General features: G+C 45.6%; 1 protein-coding gene across 1 annotated transcript; it reads right to left on the reverse strand.

Annotated features, from left to right (window-relative positions):
• LOC121288450 (taste receptor type 1 member 1-like) lies at positions 1-23,234 on the reverse strand. The gene is made up of 8 exons (XM_041206983.1): positions 23,058-23,234; positions 11,766-11,883; positions 8,686-8,821; positions 6,342-6,642; positions 4,295-5,074; positions 3,330-3,548; positions 2,367-2,484; positions 1-929 (listed from the first exon to the last, which is right to left on the reverse strand). Exons 1-8 carry the CDS (start codon positions 23,232-23,234, stop codon positions 1-3), a joined length of 2,778 nt encoding a protein of 925 aa, XP_041062917.1.
• Positions 23,235-25,058: the final 1,824 nt, after the last annotated feature.

Below are 25,058 nucleotides of genomic sequence, written 5' to 3' on the forward strand. Positions count from 1 at the left end.
TCACTGGGATTCGGAGTTGGGTGGAGGATTGTCCATCGGACTTTGACAGTAAGATAGGCTGTTGAACTCTGGTTTAAGGAGGATAATGTAGCATTTGGGCAGAAAGTAGGCAGCAATGATGCCATACATGCTCACGAGACCTGTGAACAATTGTATAGAGGAGACAAACTTGCCCTTGGCAGTGGTGTAGGCTGGGATGAAGAAAACCCAGGCCATGAGGTAAATAAGCATAGCAAGGGTGATGTGCCGGGCCAGGTTGTAGTTCTTGGCTGAACTTTGAACCATGAATGTGCACAGGAAGCAAGCAAGAGCAAGCAAGCCATTGTAGACCAGCATCAGCCCAAAGCCAGTCACAGAGCCCTCATCACACTCCATGACTATTGCTGTGACAGAAATGTTGTAGTTTGCAAAAACAGAGGGAGGGGAGGTCAACTGCCAGACTGAACACAGAGCGATCTGAAGGAGGAAGAGTGAACAGACCATCAGATGCCTGTCATTGTGCCTCATGAACTCAGGCCACCATTGTGGGATGCAGCCAGTCACTCTGAACAGGCCACTTACTTGCAAGGACTTTACAAGCATGGCTGATAGACAGCCCGTCAGACCAATTGAGAAAATGGGCTGCCTGATGGTACAGAGCAACCAGTTTGGCTCCTCAATGAAGCAGTAAAGGCTGCAGCAGGAGACGGCCATGGAAACCAACATCACCAGGCAGGTTGTCCCTCCAGCCAACTGGACCATAGGGGTATTCAAATTAATGATGAAAATTCCGGTTATTGCCACTATGATGAGGAGACTCAGGGCAGCCAGTGAGGCCACCAGGATAGCCACTGTGTCTGTCCATTGCAGGAACTCGATTGTTTTCTTCTGGCATTTAACACTCTTCAGCAATGACCATTCATTCTTCAGACAGGGCACGCACTGGTTGTCTGTGGGGGAAGGGAAGGTTGTTACTGTAGCAGAGGGATTTATGTATCAAACATTTCACCCCAACCCTCTCAATTCAGCACCTTGCTGTTGGCTGCTTGCTCCCAGGCTGCTGCCTTCAGCCAAGAGAGACTCACTGGTCTGGATGGTCAGGCTGCCTGTGCTGCTCAATAGCTCTGCAGCTGAGGGAGGTACTCCAATTATAAGGCATGTTCACATGAATTTTTGCTCTCCCTGCAATCTCTTTCCATTCCTTTCCTGCCTTTGGTTCATCCTGCCCATCTCCATGAACATCTCCAGCAAGAGAGAATCTAACCATCTCCCTTTGATGCTCAACAGTATTACAATCGCTGAATACCCCCACAAAAAAGTACAAGGGTCACCACTGATCAGAAACTTAAATGGACCAACCATATAAGTACTCTGGCTACAAGTGCAGATCAGAGGCTCGGAATTCTGTTGCAACTAGCTCATCTCTTGACTCCCTAAAGTCTGTTCACCATTTCCAATGCACAAGTCAGAAATGCAATAGAATACTTGCCCTGGATGAGTGCGGCTCCAGGGACACTCAAGAAGCTCAACTTCATCCAGGACAAAGCAGCCTGTTTGATGGGCATCTCATCCACCATCTTAAGCATTCAGTCCCTCCACCACCAACACAGAGGCAGCAGTGTGTATCACCTACAAGGTGCACTGCAACAACTCATTAAGCCTCCTTCGAAAGCACCTTCCAAACCCATGATCCCTATCACTTAGAAGAACCTGGGAAGCAAATGCATGGGAACACTGCAAGTTCCCCTCCAAGTCACATATCTTCCTGACTTGGAACCATATCGCTCCTTCAATGTCACTAGGTCAAAATCTTGGAATTCCCTTCCTAACAGCATTATGGATATACGCAGTCCACATGGATGCAGGGGGTTCAAGAAGGCAGTTCATCAACACCACCTGAAGGGCAATTAGGGATAGGTAATAAATGCTGACTTTGCCAATGACAGACACATCCCACAAATGAATTAGAAAAAGGACTGAGGCAGACAGTTCCAATGTTTCATTTATCTCTTGTGTTGAGTACAGAGTGAATTTTTTTTTTATTTGCTCATTGGTTGTGAGCACCACTAGAAAGACCAGCATTTGCTACCCATACCTAGTTGGCCAGTACAACCACGGTGCTGTTAGAAAGAAGTTTCAGAATCCTGACCCAGCAAAACTCAGTTGAGTAGCTGATCTGTGACGTGATTAACTGAGATCACAAAAGTGGCTGAGAGTGTAGGCTTTTAGTACTCACCGGACGTGAGGTGCAGACTGAGTGTTTATACCTGGTACACCCTACTGTTGAGCACTTATTGTCTGAGACTCCCCTATTATAGACACTGAATGCTGATATCTGGGACTCTCTTGAGTTGTAGATTAGAGTAAGAGAAAATGCCTGGACTTACCACCACTCTGAAATGTTCCTGCTGGACAATCTGCACACTTGTAGCAGCAGGAATGATATCCTTTAACCAACTTTATCTGTCCAGGTCCACAGGAAGTTGAGCAGTTGGAGCCTGGAGTCTGACAGAACAAAAGGAAGCAAAAGCTCCTTTTTTAGTGATGAAGTCGGAACAGGATAAGGTGGGTTCATTACCAAGGAATGTTGCCTCACCCTCTGTATACAGAATTCCATGTGCTTAGTGCACTTTATCCTTCTGACTTCTGCTGGCTCCCTGTTCTCCAGTGTATCAACTTCAAAATCCTTGACTTCATCTTAAAGACCCTCAGTACAGTGGACTGATTGTTCAGCAGCTCCATAATGCAGCGCACATTCCCTATATATCCATCTTGGATTTGTTTGTGTTTGTGTGTCTACATGTGTGTGCCTGTCTGTACAAGTGTCCCATTATCTTCAAACCTTTGCTTAAACCTACTCCTAACCTCTCAATTGCTCCCCTCTTTAACTCCTCTGCCACTTCTTGTTCCTCCAATACAGATTTTTGAATGTTTGTCACAAAAGACTCAATAAAATAAAGCCATAGAAAGCATACCATGTAGGTTCACCAGGAGTGGGAAACTATACAGTATGAGGGGAGACTTGAGGTACTGGGACCATTCCCAGTGGAACAGAGATGGCCAAGAAGGGGTTTGAGGTTTTTTTTAAAATGATGATGAGATTTGATGGAGTGAATTGGAATTGACTATTCCCTGTATTTGGGGAGTCAGTGATGAGAAGCCATCAATTTAATATTATCACAGTGAGAGAGATTCATAGAAATTTGGAGAGATTCCTTCACACAGGATTGTTGCAGTATGGCGTGCTTTGCTAGAGGGAGTTATTGAGGCACTGACCATTCTATCTTTTAAGAGAATATTGGGATGGGGGGACAGGGGGGCTGAGGTGAGGGATGAGGAGAAGCCTTTACCTCGTTCTGCAGAGTGTTCCAGTTGATCAGGGATGCATTAATTAGAAGCTTCTTGTCCTGCGCTCTGTATTCTCCTATCAGTTTGAACTCAGGAGTTGAATTCCCGCTTTTCCATTGCCAGTTAATAATATCGTATCCTGTGGGTGGGTTTCCATTTTTGTCGAAGAAAATGGTTCTGCTGTGGAGAGTGAAGTTAACTTGTGGAATTTCTTTGAGGAGCTGGATGGAAACCAAGAGCTTTATTTAGTGAGAAAAATTTCTAGATATATAAGAAAAGCTGTCTCTGTCTGTCTGAGAAACACTTGCTTTCCAAACTCTCACATGAATGTGAGCTGTCACAGATTAGCTGACAATGGAAATTGTACTCCAATGATAGAAAGGGAGCTGAACCCCAGTGACAGTCAGCACCTTCAGGAAAGGAGGGGAGCTCAACCCCAGTGAGAGTCAGCACCTTCAGGAGAGGAGGGGAGCTGAACGCCAGTGAGAGTCAGCACCTTCAGTAGAGGGGACCTGAACCCCAGTGAGAGTCAGCATTTCATGGGTTTATGACCTTCTCTGGAGACTTAGGCACTTAATCTCCCCCGACACCTCATTCAGTACTGAGGGAGCGCTGCACTGGTGGAGATGTGGTCTTTCAAATGAGACCTTATTTGCCTGTTCAGATAGATGCTACAGATCTCATGGTACAATTTGATAAAGGGCAGGGGAATTTTTTTTACCCTTGACCAGGGCAACAATTGTCCCTCAACAAACAGCACAAGGAACAGACGTACTGGTAATTAGTGCAGAATGGCTGGCACGTTCACTATAAAGACTATTTAACAATGTATTGAGCACGTTCAGATATTTCTCTGTGATAATGTTAGAAGTGCAAGCCTTTGTTTTCCAGTTAATTACTTGTCTTCAGCCTGAACTCTGTCACCTTGAGACCTGATCCCATTGGTGACCCCCTACACAACTCTCACCTGCCAAGGGTAAACGGTGCTCTTAGTGCAGGTTCCTAAGTCACAGCGGAGCAGGCGGTGGAGTGCATGACTAACAGTGTAGACTGCAGAGTAAACATTAAATGAAATGCGCTGCCGGTCTTCATCAACGGTCACAGCACCTCCATCAACAGATTGTGTTGGATGTTCCTTATGCTTTTCCTCTCCCAGAAATTTCTCATCACTCCCACATTTTTGAGAATTCAGATTGAGCAGGTGGTTGAAGGCCAGTGCAGCAGATATGTAGTACTCAAACCCAGGGATATGGCCACTTTTAAAGGCCACACCCAGAATAGTCCCAATGCTTGAGATGTTTGGGGACTTGGCGACTATTTTAGAGATGACCCAGGCCTCACTGGCAATCCAAACTTTACCTGTCACGTTGTGCTTGAGGATTATCATCATTAATGTCTTGGCACTACCCTCATCAGCAAACACAGCCGTGACATTAACTCGTGAATAGACAATGTTCTTGATTACTGATTCCATTTTCCTCTGAAGTTTGGAATGTGGTAGGTTCAAGGGAATCAGTTCCTCGTAGGCAATGCAAATGCCAGATTTTGAGGCGTGTTGTGTAATGTGTTCTATTCCCTTGCGGCCATACATGTCGTCTGTCCCAATCACTGCCATCCAGTTCCATTGAAATGTCTCCACAATTGAGATCATGGCTGCTGCCTGGACTTCATCTGCAGGAGCCGTCCGGTAAAATGATGGAAAATTCATCCTATCATTAAATAAATTGCTTGAAGCAGCATAACTAATCTGCAACAAAAAAGCCCAATCATATGGATACACATGAGGATAATGTTTAACATCAGTAAAAGCAGGAACATGATGCTGGTGGGTAGGAGTTACTGAGTGACGATGCGAAGGATCTGGATTAACATCAGTAGTAGTACTAGTAGGTGACCTAGGGCTCTGGGGGATAGGAGTTACTGAGTGACAGTGTGAGGGGATTGGACTGATATGAATAGAGGTACAGTCAGTGGTGCAAATGTTTCAATAATTCCTCCTATGCAGTTCAGTAACTTGTCCAACCTGTCTCCCTATTACAAACAGTTTTGTTAAGAAAAAGCTATTGAGAATACGTTAGGAGTTAAGAAATTCCTCCTTCCCAGCTTTCTCCTTTCCCCAGGAGGTGGTGCCTCTCACTGGGGAACAGCCGCAGTTACTAGTCACACTCCTCACTTCATCATGTGATTGTTCTTGGTGCAAGAGCTTAGTTGGAGAGTGTCACCAGGCTATTTGATCATGGAGAGCATCACAGAAAGCCCAATCCTGTCCTCCCCCAACAAACTAATGTCCTTTAGGGAAGGAAATCTGCCCTTACCTGGTCTGGCCTACATGTGACTCCAGACCCACAGCAATATGGTTGACCCTTAATTGCCCTCTGAACAAGGGAAGTTAGGGATGGGCAATAAATGCTGGCCCAGCCAGCGATGCCCACGTCCTATGGACAAAGATAAATAAAAAAAACCAGAGGGAAGATGTGAAATCTTTTTACACAGTACTCTATTGTGATCTGGAGTGCCCTGCCTGAAAGGGAAATGGCAGCAGATTCAATAGTACTCTCCAAAAAGAAATTGAATAAATATTTGAAAATGAAAATTTTCAGGGCTGTGAGGAAAGATAAGTGGAGTGAGACTAATCGGATAGCTTTTTCAAAGAACTGACACAGGCACAATTGATGATTGGCCTACTTCTGTGCTAAACCAAAGACCCTAACATCCATTTGTACTTTTCAGCGAAGATCAGAAGATAGTGATTAGCTGCAGACTGATGTCCCCTTCACTAACCTGTCACTGAGGCTAATTGTGCCTCCACACTTTCCTCAATTGGGAGTATTTAGTGTAGTACAGCCTGGGATTATCCATGATGGTACATAGCACTGCGCTGCCTGATATTTAGGAAGAGCTGGCAGTGATACTAGGGCATATTTCAGAATAGCGCTCTGTGCAGTCTTGGTTTTGTATTAATTCTTAAGAATGATAGTGACCCGCACGCCATTGACTGGTTTCCTTCATCATACCTGTGGAACGAGAAGGAAACTGAAGAGTTGAGTGATCACCCTGGAGAGCTCAGAGGTAGAGGGACCAAGGACGGCTAGCACTCGTGTGCTATGGTCCGTGTAATCACACTTCATTTCAAATCTGTTTCCGTTCTTTGGGGTCAAGAAGGAAATGGCTGACTGCATCGCAACCGAGGACTTGAGACAGGTGTCCTGGATGTTGTATCCCAGAGTCACGCCTGGTAGGAGAGTGCTTGAGTTATTGATCTCCTCAATGGCAAACTTCATTGCCTGTAGGCAGTAGAAACCATTAAGTTGGAATCTGTGTAAAGGAGCAAAGGTCAAGAAGTAACAGCTGGCTGAATCAAGAGCAGGAAATTCTCCCTCAGCAAAGAGGCTTCAATTCACAAAATCACAAACTGCACATTCTCTTCAGTGTAAGGAGGCTACTGAGTGATAGTGTAAGGCAGTAGCAGCAGGAGAGATAGTCAGTCACAGTGCGCTGGGAGAGGGGTCACTGACTGGCAATGTGAGGGGGCTGGATTCACATCAATAGAGATACTGGCCAGGATTTTCTGCTCCAGCCTGCACCGGGCATCATAGCAGGTGAGAGTAGAGAATATCGCAAGAAGGCCAGAAATGAGTTTCAGGTTGCCATGAAACCAGTTTGCGATTGTACGCTGCAGCCTTCTATGGGAGGCCACGTTTCCCACCGCAGCATGCTGGGAGTGTCATTTTAATAAATTTGCATCTCTTTATAAGGATTGCTGGCTGGAATCATCCCCCCCACATTGGACCATCAGGGTATGTTGGCGTGCAATTAGAACAAATATGTTTCACAACAGTATATAAGCAACGTGCACCTGACGACCTGCACTTCACTCATGACTTCCAGGTTCGTTTGCCTTCCTTGAATCGCACAGCACTTGTAATCAGTGCCAGGCTTTGCAGGCAGTACTACATCATTTTCAGGGGGCTGTCAGAGGCAAGTCTCTACCTACCAGACCAACGGTAAGGTGAGGGTGGCTTTCAAAGGGCTGCACTGGGCAGGGGGTACTGGCCTGCAGCATGGGATCAGGCTGCAGAGTGAGGGCTTGACTGAGGAAGGGAAGAAACTGGCCTGAGGCATGGAGAGGGGCTTTAGGGCAAGGGCTCCACTGGGGGGTAAGAATGGAGAAGATTGCACTCAGACATGTGACTGGGGAGAGAGCGGTGCCGGGGGTTATCATCCTCACACCAGGATGGAGAGAATGTTGCAGAATGACATAAAGCACTTGAGGCCAGAATGGGAAGATCACCGAGTGAAGAAGCACCTCAGTTTACATTGTCGAGCTTGCAGTCAGATAGGGCAAGGGCACATCAGTCCAGTCTCAGTTGTGCCCAGCACATTGTGCACTGGATGTTGTTGTAAAATCATGTGCCTAACACGCATCTGAAGCTTGTCTCGTCACCCAATTGCTATTGAGTTTATCGTTCTAGGGAATTTCCATGCTGCGAACAAGGAGTTAACATGAGATCGATTAGTGCAACTTTGCAGGATTAGTCTCGCATGAATGCACATCATTGCTTTATTTTCCTGATTCCCTGCATTGTCACTGTTATCTGCAGATGACCGAGAGCCACAGTGTCGCCAACACCTCCACCTGTCCATGGATCTGGTGACTCACATTTGCCACATTCTCCAGGAATTGGCATCATGGGGACTGGGAGGGCATCCATTGCCAGTGGCTCTGAAAATAATGGCTGCAATCAACATCTATGCCAGTGGCTCCTTCCATTGCTCCACTCGGGACTTCTGCAGGTTCTTGCGAGCATCCATGCATAAATGTATACATGAGGTTACAGATATCCTTTTTGCCAAGGCCCACAATTATATCAACTCAACACAGATCAAGCAAGCCAGGATGCCAGTGTACTGGGCTTTGCTGAGATTTCCGGATTCCTGCAAATGCAGGGTGCCAACAACTGCGCTCATGTGGCTATAAAAGCTCCCTGGCAACAGGAATTCCAGGAAAGGATACCAATCACTCAATGTACAGCTGGTCTGTGACCATAAGAACCTTATCATGCTAGATACTCAGGAAGCATCCATGACTCATGCATCTTGAGTACATCGCAGATCCCAGACATCTTCGAGGGACCACACAAGATCCAGGGCTGGCTCCTCAGAGACAAAGGGTACCCACAAAGGATGTGGCTGATGACGCTTGTGCAGCGGCCACAGAATCCTGCAGAGATAAGGTACAATGAAGCTCATGCCACTAGCTGAACATTAGTGGAGCAGTCCATAGGAATCTTAAAGATGTGATTCCGATACCTGGACAGATTGATGGAGCACACCAGTACAGCCCCCATAGGGTCTCACGGATCATCGTGGCTTGTTAAGCGCTGCACAATCTGGTGCTGCAAAGTGCCAGATGCCGACAAGGAGGATCTGCACGCCTCCTTTGATGAGAAGGACATTGAAGGCAATGAGGGCATTGAGTTCAAGGAAGCCAAGGCTGCAGGGTAAGAGGCCATAGCATAGGCCAACATGAACACAGCGTTGCTATTCCCCTTATTTCAACCGTGCACTTCAATATGAGAGTGAATAGTTACATATCAGGCACTCATCGTCCAATCCTTTGAAGGATGATGAAGCCTCGGGAGTATGTGTCCTTGCTGAGGTGAGGTGCTAACTGGAGGAATGAGTTCCAGCATCAGATGTCAGAAGGTGCTGCCTCTTCAATTGTCTATCCAACATCCCAGTACAATGGCAGCCTAAAAGACTAGGAGATGTTCCATGTCCTCAGCTGTATGTCTTCAATCTGACCAAACTCCTCAAGGAAACTCATCTCCAGCAATGGGACAATGTATTCTGTGTAACCTCAGTGGTGAAACTGATAGGTGACGCTTGGGCCAAGGCAGCCGAGGATGTTCTGCAGGTATGTATCTATTCAGAGGCGACTCAGTCATCTGTGTCACCTTCTTCTCTATCACATTCACATCAGCACACTCAGTTAGGAATGCTGGCCTGCTTTTATCCTCACCTTACTTTGCACGTGGACCACCTGAAGATGGTGACATTCAACCACACGTGCCAAACATTAAAATGCCTCCTCTTTAAGACACATTGTGCCTTCATGGCCAACCCTGACCTTTGCAAACTCAAAGGCTCAGACACCATGAGGCCCTCAAGGTGATGAGTCATTGCAAATAAAGAGCAGACTTCAGCTTCAGTACATCCTCACTCCTATCCTATTGCTCCCCTCAACATTGTCTAAAGCTACAATGTGCACTTCCAGAGCATGCTCAAAGGCTCTGTTGACCACCAAAAATCACCATTTGCAATTAGCATCACATGTCTCGCGAGTGTTTAGTTGATGAACTGCACAGCGCTGCATACCAACATTGTGACGAGAGCCTTTTGGCCACAATACAGACATTTACAGGTTGAGAAACGCTCAAGGTTGTAGTTTCAAGGACAGTAATGTGCCTGAGAGGGGCAGTGCTTTGGCACCTTGAGGTGGCAAAATGCTCCCACTTATTGGCGAGTTTAGCAGATGTACACTCGGAAAATCAGAAACGGAGATGACAGACAGGAGCGCACATGAGCTCTGAGTATGGTTTCATAGAATTAAAACCCTGTCAGATGACACAGAGCACATGGATTTATGCGATTTAGGACCCTTCTCCATGCGTTAATATATCTCTCCTTTTACACTACTCCTTCACCTTGGCAACTATCATCAATTGTTGTAAAAACCCATCTGGTTCACTAAAGTCCTTTGGGGAAGGAAACATGCTGTCCTTACCTAGTCTGGGCTACATGTGACTCCAGACCCACAGCAATGTAATTGACTCTTAACTGCCCTCTGACATGGCCAAGCAAGCCACTCAGTTCAAGTAGCAATTAGGGATGGGCAACATATGCTGGCCTTGCCGGTGACAGCCACATCTTATGAAAGAATAAACCTTTCAGGAATGCACACAAGATTGCAAAAGACCTTTACCCCAATCTTATACAGCCAAAATAAACATGAAATAATCCTGCAAAGCATGTGAACGAGGTTCCTTCCACAAGCACTCTTATCATTAAGGCTGAGGCATCACTGATGTCAAGAATAATCTGAAAAAGAGGCACATACTGTGGTGTTATGGAACTACACAACATGGACGAGGGGCCCATGATAGTGACATCTACAGTAAGTGGAAGAGGCACCATGGCATCACACCTGATTGACAGCAACACAGCTAATCATAAAAAGGAGGCATACACAAGAGGAGATGTGAAATGGGTGCAATTCTATTTACAGTTGTGAACATTATATACATATGAATACCCGTGCCACTATTGTGCCCCTAAATTTTTTTAACTTTCTCAACACTACCATTAAGGCCTAGGTGCATTCTTGACACCCACAGCGGAGGTGGAGGCATCTTGCTGACTGCTGCACCCTGTTGTCTGTGATGATTTTGGCAGCTGTCCTCTAGAGGGCCAAGACCTGGAGGGTCCCAGCTTGCTTTGGGTGCCCTGCTTTTGGGGAGGTGCCTCCTCCTCGGCCTGTGGAGCTGGAGGTGATGGAGTCACAGGAAGAGGGAATTGGGATCGGCCTGACAGTCCTGTGGTCACCTGGGTAGGTGTCCCTGAAGTGTCCAGCTGCTAGTCCTCCTTCCTATGGGTGCCCGAGGGCCCCTGGCTGAATCCTTCAGGAGAAGGGACAACTGGAGTGAGATCTAGGTGCCCCCCCCCCCCCCGCCTCGCGTAGCCACCAATGGCTACAACAATGGAGCACTGCCCCTGCAGCAGTGCAGGACTGATGTCCTGGACCAAGGTCTCCATGGTGGCAGACATCCTACCAGTGTTGACCTCGGTGCATTGGTATGCCAGCGCTATCACCTCAGACTGAAAGTGGATGGACTCCTCCATCGTCTGTTGTAATCTGAGAAATGTAGTTGACATCCCTTCCTGATGTTCCTGTGATTGTCACTGCAGCTCCACCAACTGATTTAGGACCAAGTCTGGAGGCTCATCATCTGACTCGGACTTTGCAGATTCCTGGCTTCTAACAATCCTCTGAGTGCCAGTGAGCTCAGATGTCCCTGTCTCCGCTTTCAATGCACCAGATTGTGTGCTGTGCTCACCAGATTGTGACCCCGAGGCTGCTCTAGAACAAGGCTTACTAAGATGTGTGTCTCTGTGCTGCTGGAGGGTTTGGGTGAGCACTGTGATGGGTGTTCAATGGTGCTGTCCTCAGGTTCCTCATCTGAGGTGTCGTCAGACCTCGAGCTAAGGGCCTGGCTGGTTGGGGACCTCAGGCGCTTGGCAGAGGTGTCTAAGAAAGGAAATAGAAATATATAGTGCATGCCAGGTGAGTCGAAAACAAGAAAATGCACTTTCAGTATGGTTTTCTGAAGGATGACCTGGTGCAAGACCCTCATATGGGTGTGTGCTGCCGACCTCACCGTCGCTGCAGGTACAGTCCACATCCAATTTGATGGCTCTGTCCTTGAAGCCATTGAGGACTTTGAGTTCCGGCATTCCATCCCTGGTCTTGGACCTCTCCTTGTGTGCAAGCTTGTCCTGCATAAAGACAGATAGAGATTGAAAGTGGGATTCATGCCAGGGCAGATGACAAGGATGCTTGCCGTGTGTGGGTGCTGAGTGGAGCCATGGATAGGATAAGGATGCAAACTGCAGAGGATATGAGGCCAGACGGAGATGTGAGGGTGTGTGTGAGAGAGTGAGTGGTGATGTCCCTTGAGCTGGCAATGTGTGAGATGCCAGTGAATGTCTGATGGGCTGGTGAGTATGTGAGTTGAGAGTGATGAGATCATTCATCCTCTTCCTGCACTGGGTGGCTGACTTCTTCTATGCTGCGTGGGCACTGACCACTGCTGCCACCGCCAGCCAAGCCAGAGTGGTGAAGTCAGTGGACCTCCTCTGGCCATCAGAGGGGTAGAGGATATCGCACTGGGCCTTGACCGTGTCCAGCAAAAGCATTCCATTGAGGCATCATTGAATTTTGGAGCAGCATACTTTTTCTGTTTGGGATCCAAGTATTCTGTGGAGCAGTTCTGGGTCGCAGACATTAAAAAAGCAGTGCTACGGGTGCTGTTTAAATTTGGTTCCCGGAGTGAGGAAGCAGTGAGCTCACGGTGGGGCGGGCAAATCAGAGGCTGCCCGCCCCCAATCCGGCATATTCTTGTGCATGTATAATTAATGCGGTGGGAAGCAGACGATACAGCGTAAAAACCCCACCATAGCAGCCGGCAGGTAAAATGCTGTTTCTCACCCCTGCCGCCATGCTTAGTGCACTAAGAGGGAAATCCTGCCCAGGTAGTGACACAGGGTGAAGGATTACAGTTCCTAAAATAAATGATTTATAGGCAGAGTGACTAAACATTTTCATTCTATATAAATAGGATTCTATCTTGGTTTGCCAGCTTTACTGTCCTGTAATTCTTTCAGTGTGAGGTGCCTGTGTAAGGATTAGCAGTATACTTGCTCCTGATTTATTAGTGTGGCTCCTGATCACTTACTGCCCTTGCACCCCCACACATTCCAATACGGGTCCAACTTACTGGCTGATTTTACCTCGACATTACCAGAAGGCACTGAGGCCAATTGTAGCCTCTATTCTTGTAAATGGGATCATCATCCAAAACTCATACCCTAACTTGCATCAAATCCATTCCACCTATCATCCCTGTGTTCACTGACCTACACTGGCACTCAGTCCACCAATGCCTCAATTTGCATATACAAATTCTCATGTTCAAATTCTCTGTACCTCACTGTTCCCTATCTCTATAACCTCCTCCAACCCTGCCCCAACCTCAAAATCTCTGCGCTTTTTCAATTTTGACCTCTTGCACATCCTCAATGTTATTCTCTCCATAATTGACAAGAGTAGCTTCAGTTTCCTAGGCTCTAAACTTTGGAATGCCCTCCCTAGACTTTTTTTTTCTCTACTGCTCATTTCTCCTATAAGGCATTCCTTAAATCCTACCTCTTGGATTAAGCTTTTGGGCACCTGACCTACACTTTTCAAGTAACTCGGTGTCAGATTTTGTCTGATAATTGCACCTGTGAAGCACCTTGGGACACTTTACTACATTAAAGGTGCTATATAAATGCAAATGGTTATTGCACTGACTATAGGTTTTGAAACATGTACAGGTCAGTATGTTCAGTCGCATATCAGACTCCTACTGGGATCCAGTTGTAATCCAGGAAAAGCACCATGCCTTACCTTTTACGTTCTCTAGATTCTGGCTTTGTTTCGCTGTTCCAGTTCGCATCAGTGGAATAAAGGGGAAAGAGCCCTCCAAGTATGTAGTCACCAGCAGCCTGGAACTGCCTGACGGGATCTCTCTGGGGTCCAGACACTGAGATATCACACCGTGCATTTGGAATGAAACAGAAAACCACCCAGAAGTGAAGGTGAAACATGTTAACGAAAGGACGATTTGGTGAAACAAATGAGACAAGTGCGCGAGTCCAGCATTTGTGTGCCAGACTCAGGTCATAGACTTCGCTCACACACTATTTGCAAAGGAAATCAACAACATCGCATACATATTGCGGAAACATTAAACATCTGAGTGACAGTCTGTACATCCGATTCTTATAATCATCTTATCCAATCGTTAACCTCACAGTCTCTTTACCCAAACATTTACCTACCTTTTCCTCTGTTCTGACCCTATCACACCCGCTGTGTATTTCCAACAGCTTCTGTTATTGTTGGACATCCTATTTGTTCGTTATGCGTTATTTGGGCAGAAATTGATGGGGGTATTTGTGAGTAAGGAGTGTTGTTAGTTTGTTGATTCCTGTGGCCTGAACAGCCCAATGATGTTTGTTTTCCAACAGATAGTTTGCTCTGCCCATTTCCAATCCCCATTCCCCATCCATAACCCCAGCTGCCAGGCTCCTCTTGCTTCCTATTTTCCATCCAGGGGACCTCAACCCAGGGTCCAGCGAAGATTACATGTGGCTCCCTGTCTTCATCATGCAAACGTTTTAAAGTAAATTTGATGCCAATCCCTGAACAACACATTATCCAGAGTTTTACCTTCCAAGCCCAAGTCACTAATCGATACCAGCACTGTATCATTTTACTCCCCATCCCTACATGCGACATGAGCAATTGGCCCCAGGGACCCATGGTTATCAATCCGGCACTCTGTTGTTAAGGAGACAGCATTCAGTCTCAGCAGATGCATTCCACTTGGCTCATTAGTAATAGACAAGAGGTAAAACAAGAGCTGGTATGACCACCAACACTCATCAGCATTCTATCAGCTTCAGTGACCGTTTACCAGCCTCTCAGTGACTGTCTAACAACCTCACAGTGATAGTCTAACAAACTCATAATGACAGTCTACCAACCTCACGGTGACAGACTACTAACTTCACAATGACAGTCTACCAACCTCACGGTGACAGACTACTAACTTCACAATGACAGTCTACCAACTACATAGTGACAGTTTTAATAACTTCATAGTGACAAATACTAACCTCATGGTGACAAATTCCCAACTACACAGTGAGATTCTACCAATCTCACGGTTACTGTCTCCCAACCACACAGAGAGATTCTACCAAACTCACAGTGACAGTCTCCCAACCACACAATGAAAGTCTACCAACCTCATGGTGACAGTCCCCCAACTTAAGCATAAGCAGGATGCACATGGAGCATAACATACACGTGTTTGCTGAGGATACCTCCATGTCTTGATAGAATTATTGCTCAACATCAGCAACAGGTTTCACATTAAGTAAAACAAAAATAGTAAATATATATGTATAATTAATTATTATAAAATAAAATGCTTGTGTTGCATTACAGGGGTTGGATGAATTTTTTATAATATGACAGGAAGCATTGAAGGGCCTCAGAGGGCCACCCTGTCCCTTCCCCTTACCTCTCCACATTCACATCTCCCAACCCCCACTGACATTCCCTCACCCTTTCTATTCCCCCTCCCAAACCCCTTCCCATTTCACAACCCTCAAACACCATACCCATCCCACCTCCCATCCAATTCCTCATTCCCATCCCATCCCCCACTTCCCTCATCCAAATCCCCTCTCCAATATCTCCAACCCCTTCCACTATGAGAACAATGATCAAGAAAAACCTCTTCACACACACAGTTGTGAGGCTGTAGAATTCACTTCTAGGTTTAATGGTTGATGCAGAAATTGTGTCAACATTTGAGATTAGTTTGGATAGATGGATGAAGGAAAAGGGATGGAAAGAGATGGGAATATGGCAGGCAATTGTAATTAAAACTATTTACTAGAGTATGGAGACAGTTGGTACTTGTACACTTCACAGAGTTTTTGTTATTTTCCTCGTTCTGTCAACCCAACTTGCATTAGTGAAAAAAATTAAATTTTTGAATAGAATAAACAATAGGTTAAAGAATTACAATTCAAACTGCCCTGGCTCCTCATTGTTTTCATTGCACATTGCAATCCCATAAGTGAATCAATCCTACCTGTGAACAGAAACTTCCAGCTTACCCAGGCAGTGAATAGCAGTGATGTACCCTGGGTTACACACCAGAATTATATTGGTTGCCTGTCATACATTCTTGAGCATTTTCATATGCCTCAGCAGTCACTTGTGGTAACACTCTCACTTCTGAGTCTGAAGATTGTGGGTTTATGTATTGCTCCAGAGAATTGAGTCCATTATCCAGTCTGATATTTCAGTGAACTAATGAAAGAGTGTTGCACTGTTAGTGGTGCCATCTTTTGGATGCAATGTTAAACTGAAATCCTATCTGTCCTCACAGATGGGGATGTTCGCTGATGATGCACAATGTTCAGCACCATTTGCGAGTCCTCAGATACGAAAGCAGTCCATGTCCAAATGAAGCAAGACCTGAACAATATCCAGGCTTGGGCTGACAAGTGGCAAGTAACATTCGTGCCACGCAAGTGCCAGGCAATGACCATCTCCAACAAGAGAGAATCTAACCATTGCCCCTTGGTATTACCGTCACTGAATCCCCCACTATCAACATCCTAGGGGTTACCATTGATCAGAAACTGAACTGGTCCAGCTGTATAAATACTGTGGCTACAACAGCAGATCAGCGGCTTGGAATCCTGCGGCGAGTAATTCACCTCCTGACTCCCCAAAGCCTGTCCACCATCTACAAGGCACAAGTCATGAATGTGATGGAATACTCCCCACATGCCTGGATGAGTGTAGCTCCCACAACAGTCAAGAAGTTTGACACTGTCCAGGACAAAGCTGTCTGCTTAATTGGCACCACATTCACAAACATTCATTCCCTTCACCACTGACGCACAGTAGCAGCAGTGTGTACCATCTACAAGATGCACTGCAGGAATTCACTAAGGCTCCTTAAACAGCATCTTCCAAACCACTACCATCTAGAAGGTTAAGGGCAGCAGATGGATGGGAACACCACCACCTGAAAGTTCCCCTCCAAGTCACTCACCATGCTGACTTGGAAATATATCACCATTCCTTCACTGTTGCTGGGTCAAAATCCTGGAAGTCACTCCCTAACAATACTCTGGGTGTACCTACACCATATGGACTGCAGCGGTTCATGAAGGCAGCTCACCATCACCTTCTCAAGGGCAACGCGGGATGGCCCAGCCAGCGAAGCCCACATCCCAGTAATGAATAATACTATTTTTAAATCCCAAGCCATTACTTTGAAGAAGCACATGGGAGTTCTTCCAGTGTCCCAGCCAATATTTATCTCACTATCAGCGTCACTGAAACAGTTTAGTTATTTATTTATCTCCTTGCTTGCATGCTAGATCTTGCTGTGTGCAAATTGGCTAACGTGTTTCACTGACAGTTGCTACAATTCAAAACTATTCTAAAAGCTGTAAAGTGCTTTGGGATGTCCTCAGGTCATGAAAGCACTATATTAATCCTAGTTCCTTGTTCCTATACATGAAAAAACACCACAATGTTGAACCATTATAAATAAATTAAAACTATAAATTCAGAATAAGCTAACAGATAAGCAGGAATTGGAAAATAACAGTTGGCCATTGGGTTCTCACAATATCAGCCACCACAGCCAGCTCATGGACTTTTCTGAGCGTAGTATCTGCCATTTACCAATGCGGTACTGTAATTGTTTGATGGAGACTGTTAAGGAAACATAACTATGGCTGCACTTAATGTAGGAGTGTTTGATGGGACAGTGCAGAGGGAGCTTTACTCTATTTCTCATCCATGCTGTAGCTGCTCTGGCAGTGTTTGATCAGACAGAATGGAGGGAGCTTTACTTAATATCTAACCCGTGCAGTAGCTGCTCTGGTAGTATTTGATCAAACAGTGTAGAGGAAGCTTTAATCTGTATCGAATCTGCGCTGTAGCTGCTCTGGCAGTGTATTATAGAATACTGTAGAAAGAGCTTTATTTTGTATTCAACCCATGCTGTACCTGAACCAGGAATGTTTGCTGGGACAGTATATATATAAACAGGAATGGACAGTATGGAGGGAGCTTTACTTTGTATCTAACCTGTGCTGTAGATGTTTAGGCAATGTTTGATCAGACAGTGTAGAGGAAGCTTTAATCTGTATCGAATCTGCGCTGTAGCTGCTCTGGCAGTGTATTATAGAATACTGTGGAAGGAGCTTTATTTTGTATTCAACCCATGCTGTACCTGAACCAGGAATGTTTGCTGGGACAGTATATATATAAACAGGAAAAGGTCATTCAACCCCTTGAGCCTTTTTACCAGTTACATAAATCATGGCTCATCTGTACCTTAATTTACCTACAATTGCTCCATATCCCTGGATAACCTTACCTTTCATAGTTGGACCAGCCCCCACCCTTCTAAACTCAAGGAATACCATCCCCCCAGATTTATGTAGTCTTTCTTCATAATATAACCTCTTTAACCCCAATATCTTTCTGGTGAATTTGTGCTGCCTTCCCTCCAAGGGCAATATAAATTCCCGAGGTTCAGTGTCCAAAACTGAGCACAGTATCCCAGATGAGATCTGACCAAGGCTCTGTAGAACTGAAACATAACTTTCTCATCTTGCATTCCAATACCCTTGAGATAAATGCTGACATTCCATTAGTCTTGGGGATCTTAGTACAAATTGTTATAAAAAGGAATCTCATTGTCAGTCCCAGAATGCTTCAATGGACCATGAGGTAAAAAAAAAAATCAAGTTTATTTTGAACACCTGTGAGTATCATTACTGCATCAGGTTGCTCCATTTGCATGTCCTGTCTTGTTTGCATGTGAGCTACTGGACCATGTAAATACATTCAGATGCTGTAATTTTTAACTGAAACAGCATCTCAAGTTTACTCTGCCCTGCCCTTTGTCCAGCCACATATTACCAGAACAAAAACAGAATTACCTGGAAAAACTCAGCAGGTCCGGCAGCATCGGCAGAGAAGAAAAGAGTTGATGTTTCGAGTCCTCATGACCCTTCGACAGAACTTGAGTTCGAGTCCAGGAAAGAGCTGAACTATAAGGTGTGTACACACCTTAAACCAGCTTATATTTCAGCTCCTTCCTGGACTCGAACTCAAGTTCCGTCGAAGGGTCATGAGGACTCGAAACGTCAACTCTTTTCTTCTCCGCCGATGCTGCCAGACCTGCTGAGTTTTTCCAGGTAATTCTGTTCTTGTTTTGGATTTCCAGCATCCGCAGTTTTTTTGTTTTTATCACATATTACCAGTACAATTTTACGCTTTGTGATTTATTTTGTCACTCTTTAGGTTATTCTGGCCCTCATGGTATATCCCAATCTCTGTTCTAGAATGCACACCACTAACCTTCCACCAGCTGCCCAGTGGAAGGTGCTGATTCCTTCTGGAACAAGTATCTCACCTTCACTAGGCAGCTGATGGAAACTGTCATGCTGGCAATCACATGATCTTAGTCATGCATTAACTGTAACATACACATGACTTGGTTGTTCATGAGCTGATGCAGTGAGGAGATTAAAATTCTATTTTTAAAAGAAACTAAGCATTTTTTTGAAACAGGTTGAGAAGGTAAATAATGAAAAATTATTACCACTGCTTATAAATGTAAGGTTATTCATTCTCAGGATATGTGCAATGCTGGCAATGCCAGTATTGGTTACCCTGGGAAGGTCTTGACAACTTCAGAAGGCAAACCAAATACAGGTGAACCTTTCTCTATTAATATCCATTATCCCACACCCCCATTACCCATTGAGCGTCCTGACCAAGACCAGGGGCCTCCTGAGAATGTATGTAGATGTCAAGAAAGGACAGAACTGGTTCTCTGTGAGTCCACCCACCAAAATGTCAATCTATGTCAAATTCTTTGTCTAGGCTCAGACTGCAAGAGCACTATGACTATCTCATGGGACCTAAGACTTGAATCATTACCTTTCAGAAACAAAGTAGATGGCAAAGAAAACTGGAGGCAAAATAACTCACGTAGAACAATGATTGCTCCATACTAGAATTTCTTGGCTTCTACAATATAATCGGATAGTCACCACAATGTATGCTATACATCGCACAGTACTCAGGGTCTCTAAAGCTACAGTGCCGACCCCCTCCCAGATCACAATGTTCTCATTCCACATCCTTCCTTGTTGAAGTTTGCAGAACAGAAATGTGAAAGCATTCAATTGTATTGTGTTGTGACAGAACATCTGAGGGTGAAATAGGCCCCAAGGATTGTGAAGGAACTGAGAAGTTGGATGGTGGATGCTGGGTGGTGGATGCATTTTTCTTGCTTTTTGTCAGGTAGTTTGGGATGAAGCAAATCCAGGTGGTGAGGTAAAAGAGCATGGAGACACTTGTCTCTCTGACCAGGTTGCAGGTTTAAGCTGGGTTCTGGATTAGAAAAGTACACATGAAACAGGCCAGTGTGTGTAGGCCACTGTACCCCAACATTCAGAACATCGGCTCTGAATCACACTTACAAAAGAGGACAAGAGTATCTCCAGCAGTGCCTGTCATCTTCATCAGAAAGTCTATGTTCAGCAAGTTTGCAACAAATGGCACCCCCATTCTGCTGCTGATTTCATTGGGAGCCCCCAAGACAACTGGAAAATTCCAGCCAGTCCCTGGTAATTGGCCTTCAACTTACCTGAATTGGCTAACTGCTGCTTGCAGTTGGGTAATCCCCTTCCCCACCCCCCACCCCAATCCTGCGTCTGGGAAAATGGTTCATGAGCACGATATTGCAAGCAAACTGGCATGCAGCCAGCGGCGTGAAATTGTGTACCCGCCTGCCTCTGTTCTCAACCCTGTTTCGTGGCAGAAATTCTGCCTTTACTCTCTCACCATCTATGCACCTTTTAAAATTCATTCTCCATGTACCATTCTCTGCTAGTGGTGCTTACTTCAGACTCATGGTATGCCACCCAAGTGATCATTCTTCATGGGTGTGCCCTATTTTTGAGTTTGAAACTGTTATGCTGCATTTTCACAGCTATTTGAGGGTATTGTCTGATAATGCATAGTATAGTAGGAGAAAAATAACAACAATATAAAATTTTGATGCTGCATTAGATGCTATGTAAACAGGAGGTGTCAGGTTAATGCAGTTTAAGAAACATCAAAGGGTTCATGCCAAAATTATTGCTAGTTTGGAGACAACTTGTTGAGATTATTGTTTTTTTGGGTGAAGTTTGGTTTTTCTAATTGTGCAAAATTTTGTTATGGTCTCCATAAACAGCACTCAATCCAGTGAGAAAGGAGTGAATGTGGTGCGACATCGCCATCTACTGGGGCAGTAGCAAAGATTGCATGAAAATAATAAAAAAATGAAAATGCTGGGAATATTCATTAACTCCTCAATTGGCAGTGGATGGGAAGGCTGTCACTGGCTTTCCCACCACGCACTTAAGCAGGGTGAGGCAGGAGAATGGCAGGGTCCCCACCCACCACCCTCCTGCCTGATTAAATGCCGCTTTCACCACCGATCTCACCACAGGGGAGGGCACAAGACTCCGCCCCAATGTTTCAGGCCTGTTCCTTTCATCAGAACTGGGAAAAGTTAGAAATGTGATAGGTTTTGAGCGAGTGGAGAGCAAAAGAGATTACATGACATAACCGCTCCTTTTGACTTTACACCATGAAACCTTTTGTCATTTACTGTACCTGTGAAGACCCTCTTTATCATATCTTGGAGTTTTGTCAGCTTTCTGGGACCAGTTCAGAGCAATCAGGCTGAAAAATTAGAGCTGAACACAGTGGGTGGAATTTTCCCATCCCACTCATGGTGAGTTTCGCGGCTGGTGGGAGCAGAGAATCCAGCAGCTGGGAAAAAGTCAGAAATCCGCCAGCGTGAAAACAACTTGCAATTCTCTCGATGCTGGGTTTATGGCAGGTCGGATATCTCGCCGACTGGTGGCATGAACGTTATTTGCATTGATTAACATGTCATGAATGCTCATTAAAACAGCTGCTCGCCGGAATCTTATCAGCCCTTCCAATCTTGCGCCATGCGAGCGGGAAATTACGTCAGCCTCAAACCCGTTTGATAAGGAGTGGCATGCACAAGTCGGATCTCAATTCACTGGTAACAAGGTGAGCGGAACATGCATAGCTGCGCCATAGCACTGTGCCAATCTTTTTGCGATGAACTCCACACTGCTGGAAGGCTGTGGAATGGCAGCCAGTGGGGAGGACAAACCCGAGGGGGGCAACGGGGAGGGAAGGCTGTGGAATGGCAGTCAGTGGGGAAGGCAAACATGGGGAGGAAACGGGAAATGAAGGCTGTGGAATGGCAGAAGGGGGAAGGGTGAACATGAGGGGGGTCTTTCTGGGTTGCCCTCTAACCTCTTTTTGCTGCAGGACTGAGCAGCAGTCTGCCTAGAAAGAAAGGCGGAAGACCTCCTTGTGACGAAAGGCGCTGTTAAAGGGCTACTCAGAACTCAGTGGCTTCAGATCATAGTCAAGAGTAACACATGGGAATGTTGAATTTGTGAATGCAGGCAATGGTGAATAGGCACAGCTGTATCATATATGTCTTTCCATCAATGAAGGCCTGTCACGTGTTCACCAGATTTGACACTACTAACAGGCCAAAGGGCATCCACTCATTGGCCATGAGCAACTGATTGGTCATTAATATGCCACATCAAAAATCTGCATCTGTGTCCCACCAACATGTGTATCTCTGAGCTGGTGTAGGGTGCTTGTGAGTGCCGTGACAGTTTTTCTGGAGCTTCCTCTTCAGATGTAGTCTGGGGCCTTGCACTGGTGCTGGACTGGTTTGGGGACCTCGATCTGCTGGTGCCTATAAAGTAGAAAATAAAGTTTCAGTTAATGAGCATGAACTAGACAAGTCTGCATGTGACTCACCGTAATTGTCAGGATTTGATGGAGTGATGGAGCTATGATCCATACTAGGTTGCTGGTGCAGCCAACCTTCCCTTCCCCATGGGAGCTATCCCTGCCCTCCCCAGCCAGCTCAGTTGCAGCCTCCTCAAACTCACTGAGGGCAATGATGTAGGTTGTGCCTCCCCTGGTCTGCGCTCTCTCGTGCCTTTTGTGCACCATCTTGGCCTGTCTAAAGAAGAAAGAAAGGTTGTGTTGCTATGTATCCCCTGCTAATGGTTGCATGAGATCCCCGAAGAGAGTAGTTATTTGAGTGCATGATGCCATGATGAGAGTTTGATATTGGGAGTTGAAGGATGACTCTGGTGGAGCGGATGAGATCATTCATCCTCTTCCTGCACTGGATGGCATTTCAGGCGTGGTTGCCAGCTGCACTGACCTGCTCTGCGATGGCTTCCCAGGCCAGAGAGGTGAGGCAGCTGCGTTTCCTGCAGCCATCCCTGGGATAAAGCATTTGCCTGTGCACCTGCACCCCACTGATGAAGGCCTGGTGGGTGAAGTGGGGTGCTGCCTTCTTTTTCAGGCTCTTAGCCTTCTTCTTCTGGCTGCAAGACATCTCTGGTGGGCTGGTGAGAGTGAGATTACATGTTGGACTGGCCTTTAAATATGGCGTCGGACCTTCAGACACGCCAGCTGATGGCGGACGGATGAATCAGCTCCCGATCCGCCAGGTGATTCAGACCAATGCACACCTTTGTGTAATTAACGACCCTCCACATGCGGAATGAGGTTCAAGTTCTTGCCATTCCAGCCAGTGGGGTGGGAGCTGCCAAATCGCCTGCCACCCCACTTGGTCTCAATAATGGAAAATTCCACCCAGTCAGGGGTAAGGAGTGAGCTAGTTGTTGAGCATCCTTGTGCAAATCCAGTGAGTTAGCAGTTCCCAAGAACAAAGACAAAAATACAGAAGCATAAGAGTGAAAGAAAAGACAAACTGACACACTTGAGAACTGACCAATGAAATTCTGGAAGGTTCCTGCTAGATAGTTCACACACTCATTGCAGCAGGAACAAAGCCCCTTCCTCTTCACCTTCCCTGAGCTGCAGCATATGGAACAAGGGGAGATCAGGCTCCTTGGGGAAGCAAGCATGGTGGTTAATGCAATATTCCGAATCCAAGAGAGATATATGAATGAATCAGAGTGTAGCTGAATAAGTTCCATTCCCAGTCAGTGCCAATGGTTGCCATCGTTGAGAATGGTGAGTTACCAAGAGGCAATTTGTTTTTCTCATTTTATTCATTTATGACTGATCCCCTACTTCAACTACACCTTCCTGCACTACTCCTATATCCCTTGATTCCCTTAGTGTCCAAAAATCTGTTGATATCTGCCTTGAATAAACTCAACAACTGAGCATTCACTGCTCCCTGCAGTAGGCAATTCCAAATGTTCACAACCCTTTGGGTGAAGAAATTTCTCATCTCAGTGTTAAACGGCTGACCCCTTATTCTGAGATTGTGACCTCTATTTCCAGTCTTCCAAGCATCTATCCTGTCAAGCCCCTAAATAATTTTATGTTTCAATGCATTCATCTCTCATTCTCCTAAACTCTAAAGGACTACAGACCTAAACTATTCAATTTCTCTTCATAGGCTGAACTCCTCACCCTAGGCTAGTGGACCTGCAGGTGCACAGGCAAATGCTTTATCCCAGGGATGGCTGTAGGAAATGCAGCTGCCTCACCTCTCTGGCCTGGGAAGCCATCGCAGAGCAGGTCAGTGCAGCTGGCAACCATGCCTGAAATGCCATCCAGTGCAGGAAGAGGATGAATGATCTCATCCGCTCCACCAGGGTAAGTCATCCTTCAACTCCCTCCAATATCAAACTCTCATCATGGCATCATGCACTCAAATAGCTACTCTCTTCGGGGATCTTTTGTACTTCCTCTAAGGAAACTATATCTTTCATTAGGTAAGGAGACCAGAACTGTACACTGTACTCCAAGTGTGGTTGCAACAAGGCCCTATATAATTGAAGAAAGACTTCATACTTATACTCCAATCCTTTTGTAATTGCTTGCTGTACCTACATGTTAACCTTCCATGATTCTTGTATGATACCCAGATCCCTTTGAAGATATGATTTCCCAGTCTCTCCCCATTTAAAACATACTCTACTTTTCAAATATTTCCTATCAAAATGATAACTTCACATTTCTCCATATTATATTCCATTTTTCAGGTTCTTGCCCACTCAATCAACATGTCTAAATCCTTCTGCAGTCTCTAAGTGCCCTCCTCACTGTTGACTCCTTCATCTAAGTCATTGATATAGATTGTAAGTATCTGAGGCCCAAGTACTAATCCTTGCAGTAATCCACTAGTTACAGCCTGCCATGATCTATTTATTCCTACTCTGTTTTCTGTCCGTTAACCAAT

This window comes from Carcharodon carcharias, chromosome 15, assembly GCF_017639515.1.
Source record: "Carcharodon carcharias isolate sCarCar2 chromosome 15, sCarCar2.pri, whole genome shotgun sequence".
NCBI lineage: Eukaryota > Metazoa > Chordata > Chondrichthyes > Lamniformes > Lamnidae > Carcharodon > Carcharodon carcharias.

Excerpts from the sequence above, each read along its gene's own strand:
- LOC121288450 (XM_041206983.1), bottom strand. The coding sequence starts at position 23,234 with ATGTCTTGCAGCCAGAAGAAGAAGGCTAAGAGCCTGAAAAAGAAGGCA. Across the intron at positions 8,822-11,765 it reads GGACTGTACCTGCAGCGACG|CCTTGGCTTCCTTGAACTCA; the intron begins GTGAGGTCGGCA and ends CTTACCCTGCAG. Across the intron at positions 6,643-8,685 it reads TTAACAAGCCACGATGATCC|ATTCCAACTTAATGGTTTCT; the intron begins GTGAGACCCTAT and ends TCCTTTACACAG.